The sequence below is a fragment of the Carya illinoinensis genome, chromosome 15, assembly GCF_018687715.1.
Source record: "Carya illinoinensis cultivar Pawnee chromosome 15, C.illinoinensisPawnee_v1, whole genome shotgun sequence".
Classification (NCBI taxonomy): Eukaryota; Viridiplantae; Streptophyta; class Magnoliopsida; order Fagales; family Juglandaceae; genus Carya; species Carya illinoinensis.
Window position 1 is genome coordinate 29119177 of NC_056766.1, and position 6366 is coordinate 29125542.

The 6366-nt window shown below is 34.3% G+C and overlaps 1 protein-coding gene across 1 annotated transcript; it reads right to left on the reverse strand.

Annotated features, from left to right (window-relative positions):
* Window positions 1-777: 777 nt before the first annotated feature.
* LOC122296781 lies at window positions 778-4752 on the reverse strand. Its single transcript, XM_043106574.1, has 3 exons — window positions 4488-4752; window positions 1195-1346; window positions 778-1029 (listed from the first exon to the last, which is right to left on the reverse strand). The coding sequence occupies exons 1-3, from the start codon at window positions 4750-4752 to the stop codon at window positions 778-780; spliced, it is 669 nt and encodes a 222-aa protein (XP_042962508.1).
* Between the last annotated feature and the right edge of the window lie 1614 nt (window positions 4753-6366).

Below are 6366 nucleotides of genomic sequence, written 5' to 3' on the forward strand. Positions count from 1 at the left end.
GGGATATGTTTCCCTTTTTGGTTATGTAATTTTGGCTTGTATTATATTTCTGTTGGATAACTGTAAACCTATTTAAGGAACTTTTACTTTCATGGTTCTGTATTTAAAAAATTTTGGTACTTAATTGACTATCATTTATATATCCGCTGCGATTTTTGTTGTACACTTTCTTTATGTACACACACTTAACACTCATCGTGGGGGTGTGTGACCCATGTTGTCATCATTCTGATGTTACGATTCCTGCGTTTCCATACAGGGGAGTCGGGGCCATCACACTCACACACGCCTGGAAAGAATCAAGCACACCTATAAATAGAACACTCAAGGATGAATGAGCCTGCCAATGCAGAGAATCTTTGAGGGATCCTTAACCTCATAGAATTAAACTTCACAAAATGGTTCAATACAATCCTAAGTTCACTTCTGCTTATATATTGTAGTCATGAAGAACTAATCGACAATTTTTCTAATTTAAAATGCAACATACAAAGAATAAAAAGTAGGCCATGGATTACATAGATGACCAAAACATGCCATTTCATTAAATCTCCTCATCTGAAACGTAGCACGCCAAGGCTAAATGACTTCCTTCCTCTTAACCAAAACTCATTGTTTCATTTATTCCCTTTCATTCCATTAAAACCCTTATTCCCAATTTAGCAACTTTAGATCTGCAACCCTTCATGAACTGCACTTCACTCATCCACCTCTTCAAACCTTGCCTAAGGCACTCGTGACAATCCCCACCTCTTCAAGGCCTTGCCCCTAAGGCACTCATGACAAAATCAAAGAACTGTGCCTACTAAATGAGGGTATGAAGCTCTGAGATTCCAAACCATGAACTATCCTCAATGGAAGCTCCACCCATTTAACCAAAACTTCAGTCGAAGCATGGTTACCTACTTTCATCATTCTCCATTCCAAGATAAGCTTAGGTTTAGGTTGAACACTCCATTCACTGTCAACTGGAGGCAGTGTGGGTAATGGAGAGATCTGATCTACAAGTTTCTTTTTCAAACTTGAAACCTGAAATACAGAATGGATTTTTGAGGATGAAGGCAAATTCAACTTAAAAGCCACCATACATATCCTCTCAAGGATTAGAAATGGTCCATAATACCTCCAAGCCAACTTCATATTGTGTCTCATGGCTACAGACTTTTGTCTATAGGGCTACAACTTGAGAAAAACCCATTTACCAGTTGCAAAAAGTCTTTCAAATCTCTTTCTATCAGCATAGAGCTTTATTCGATCTTGGGCCTTCTTTAAACTCTCTTTCAAGAGAGAAAGTACCTTGTATCTATACTTCAATTGCTGATCTACTGCTGCATTAGTTGTAGTGCCTGGAACATATGTTAACAACTTGGGAGGAGGAAACCCATACAATGCCCAAAATGTTGAAAATCCAGTCGATGAGTGCACAATGGTGTTATAACACCATTCTGCCATAGGCAACAATTTGCTCCAACTTTTTGGTTTGGATCCAATAAAGGATCATAAGTATCTTTCCACACATTTATTTAAAGTCTTAGCTTGACCATCAAATTGAGGATGGTAGGCTAAGCTAAAGGCTAAAGTACTCTCATGCATTCGGAACAATTCTCTCCAAAACAAGCTGGTAAACATCACATCCCTGACATATATGATAATATCATACATACATTGTAGTTTCTTTACTTATGATCTATACATAGTGAACTGCTAGTAAGTTAAAAGTTAACTTACCTTGGTCTGCACGTTTTCTAAGCAATTTCAAGCACGATCATGAGGAACTAAAAATAGTGATTTCTAAAGGTTACAAACTAATTGTTCATAATTAGAAATATGGAAAAATACTAACTTAAAGAAAAATTATCATTTTACCCTCTATATGTCGGGAAAATGACCATTTTATCCATAACTTAAGGATTTTGCATCCTAACTCCAAAGATTACCAAAATTTACATACCTCATGTAAATTTTGTCCTAAACTTAAATATCAAATCAAAAGAATTTAAAACTAAATACAATCATAAAAACTCTATAGAGGCTGAAACTTGCATAGGCTTTTTCCTTGGCTTTTGTTGCAATTTTTCAAATTTCAAAACTCATCATCAAACCAAATTTTTGCAATAATGATCTTTCTATTCTAAGTTTAAAAACATACTTAAAACACCCACTAAAGATATGCTAATCATCACCACCAAACGTTTTAGAAAAAGGATTCAAACTTTTTAACTAAAAGTACAAACCCTTGAATCAAATGATTTGTCTATTTCAAAGCATCTCCAAGAACTTCAAGAAATCCAACTCTTACTTCTAAAATGTTCATAACATATTCTTAAGAACAACCATGTTTTGAATCATGAACAAAAGTCATCAAAATCACTCAAACGATACTTGAACTTTTTGGTTTCTCTCTAAGTTCAAAAATAGATTTTTGTTTCTAACTTGTTTTGATAAACCTTTTGATCCATGGCTAATAAAGATGTGATCTTCAAACCAAAATATCACATGGTTTAAAAAAGTATCCTAAAACAGATCTAAGCTTTAATTTCAAGATCACATGGTCAAAAATCAACCAAAACATAATTTTAGCCAAAAACATCAACACTTTGGCATATTCGAATATCTCTATGCATAAAAATTTATATCTTTGAATCTAACATAAAATATCTTCAAAATAATATTCTAAAATGTATATAAGAGGCTTAATATCTTTAAATAAAATTATCAAAGTCATTGGAATAGGTTTGAACCACAAAATATTTAAACTTTATCAAAACAAAAACTGTTTTTCCTTTTCTAGTTTCTAAGTTTCTAGATCTAAAAAAATCTTTCATCAAAACCTTTAATCATGTAACAAATCCTGAACCAATAATCATATATACATGTTAAAAATACTCCATAAAAATATTTTACCAAGATCTATCTATTAGTTTGGTCAAAAACTCCAAAATATAACATTCTCTCCAGTTTATTGCGTAGAATGACCTTTCTTTTAAACTAAATTTTACTAACCAAAAGATCTTCAAATGAAACAAGTAAGGTATCAAAATAAAGTAGACTAATAAAGGAACAACTTTTATGAATAAAAATTTGTGAGAAAACACTTACACAAGCATTGAAACGGGCGTTCAAAAGAACTTCGAAAAGCTATCTAAGAGAGTCTTTGGTTTTCTTTCTAAGGAATGTGGGAAAAATAAGTGGAATGATTCTAAAATGGGCTGAAAAACTTCTTGGATAAGTGAGGGATGAAGAAGAAAGGTCTGAGAGTGAGCTTGAGTGTTGCTCTTGAAAACACAAAACAATTGGACAAACCTATCCCAAGATTTTTCCTATGGTGGAGTGTTGAGTTAAAATTGTGAGGTCTTTGGCTTATTCCTTCTAGAACCTTCTAGAACCCTTTTTGAAAGATGTGGTTAGCCAAGTGGGGTACAAAAATTTGCCAAGAAGCAATGCTAATGAGGCCAAATTCGTAGCTTTAATGGGCTTAAACCGAATGGGCCTCAATTTGGAGTTTTAAGATAGTTTAGGTTGCTATCATGCCCAAATCCAAGTTCTCTTAACTCAATGAAATATCCAAGGTTAAAAAGGTCAGATAATGATGTTCTATCATAAATTTAAAGGATTAATATCATGTGAAATTAATTTAATCAAACGATTAAACACAATGCTAGAAACTGATTCAATTAGGATTTTGAGGTAAACTTTAGGATTGGATAAAACCGTTAAGGATTTTGGTTTTAACCATGATTTGGGGTTCTCGGTTGGATTCCAGCCATTAAGATTTTTTCGATGGTGTAAAATCTCTTTGGTTTGGCACAATTTGATTGGTCGAATCGAATATGGTTTTTGCTTAGGTTGCATGATCTCATACCTTGATTCATTCAAATCCATCAAACGATCCTCATGGTACCAAGTATCTAATACTATTCACTATGTGTGGATAAGATCATGCCAAGTCTCCAAATAAAACTTCTTTAACCTAATTTCGATATTCCACACTGTGATTTTGAAAACACTGTACTTGGTGCACTTATTGATGTTACTATTTACTCAAAAAAAGTTCATGACATAATTAGTACCTAAAAATCCTAAATATTTACATGAACCTACAGTGAAAATCGTTTACCAAAATTCGATCCCAAAGTGCCCCTAAAAATAAATTCATAATTTCGAACATACGTTTAGTTCGAAAATATGAAAATGTGTTATTGAGCCATAAAATTCTAAATAATTTACCGAGTCTAATGGCATTGACCATAACACATTATGATATTTCTAACTATCTCAAATAATAAAAATTACATTTCTGGCACCATAGTAAGTGATAACACTGATGATGTTGACAGACTAAAATTTATGCAATCGGTCGATTCATGAAAACTTATGGAGTTTTCACGAGTTTTCTAAAACTTATAAAAATTTCACCATTGAATTTCTAGCGGACTATTACACATGAAGTCTGAATAAACCATCAAAAAAGATCTTAGCCACCTTACTTGCAGTGTAGGGATGAGACATTGGAAAGAAATGACCAAACTTAGTCAATCTGTCCACAACAGTCAAAATAACAGTCATCCAATTTGAGGATGAAAGGCCTTCAATGAAATCCATGGGAATGTCAAGCCAAGGAATTTGAAGAACCGGTAAAGGTTGAAGTAATCTTGTTGGCAGCACAGTCTCATGCTTATTCATCTGACAAACTTGACACCCTTTCACCAACTTCTTTATGTCTTTCCTCATGCCATGCCAGTAGAAATCCATCCTAGCCTTTTGCAAGGTCTTGTGATACCCCACATGGCCAGCTTCTAGACTACAATGGATATGTTGCAATACGTTTTGTTGGAAAGTTGATGAAGGAACAATCACAAGCTTCCCCCTTCTGAGAAGAAGTCCCTGCTAAAGATAAAACCCTTGGAAACTTGCTTCCCTTGTTACAAGGCATCAATCAAATTAGTAATTTCAACAAAAAAAGTATAACTAATTTTAAGCTCCTCTAACCACACAGGAGTGGGAAATGAAATAAGGGCCAATGTAGCTAAATCATCCTCCTACTTTCTTGAAAGTGCATAAGCTACTTTATTGTCTCTACCCATCTGTACTCTATGTGAAAATCATACCCCATAAGCTTAGAAATCCACTTGTGCTGAGCTTCAGTTGCCACTTTATGTTCTAACAAGTGCTTCAATGCCTGCTAGTTAGTATTTATCTTAAAAGTTTGATCCAGTAGGTATGGCCTCAATTTCCCCATTACACATACTAGTGCTAAGACTTCTTTTTCATATGTTGACAAACACAATGTTTTTCCTTTTACAGCCTTGCTAAAGAAAGCTATAGGTTAGCTACCTTGCATCAATATAGCTTTTAGCCTCATCCCAGAAACATCACATTCAATAGTGAATTCCTTAGAGAAATCTGGCAATCTCAAAACAGGAGGCTTGGCAACAACATCTTGCAAATTCTTAAAGGGTTCCTCATCTTCAACAGATCACACAAAGGAGTTTTTCTTTAGTAACATGGTCAATGGGGTAGCTATAGAGCCATAATTCCTGATGAATTTTCTATAATAGCCAGTAAGGCCCAAAAAACCTCTTAATGCCTTTACTGTCTTAGGAATATACCAATCTAGCATAGAGGAAATTTTTGTTGGATCTACCCTCACTCCATTTCTAGAAATAATATGGCCCAAATAGTCAACTCGATGCAAACAAAGAATGTTGCTGTAAAATAGATAAAATTGTTTTCAAGTGTGCAATATGTTCCTCCAAATCTTGGCTATAAACCAAGATATCATAAAAAAAAAAAAAAGAAAAAAGAAAAAAAGAATCGAAGATAAAGCTTGAAGACATGATTCATCAAACCTTGGAAAGTGGTAGGTGAATTGGCAAGCCCAAATGGCATTACCAAGAACTCATAGTGACCCTCATGAGTTCTGAATGCTGTGTTAGGAATATCATCCTCTTTCATCCTTATCTGATGATAACCTGATCTGAGATTAAGTTTAGAAAAAAACTTGGCACCATGTAGCTCATCCAGCAACTCATTAATGATAGGTATTATAATTAATGCACATCCTCCAAGTCCCATCAGCTTTTTTAACAAGCAAAACATGGGAGGAAAATGGTTGGGTCTTATAACCCAATTCTTTAGCAAATCTGGGACAATTTTCTCAATCTCATATTTATGATAATGAGGATATCTATAAGGTCTTACTAAAATGGAAGCAGTCCCATCCTTCAATACAATTTGATTGTCAAAAGCTCTCTATGGTGATAAGCCCACTGGCTCATCGAATATTGACCCAAACTGCTACAGAACCTCTTTTACTTCAGGTTTCATCTGAACATTGAACTCTTAGGCTCTACTACCACTAGTTGC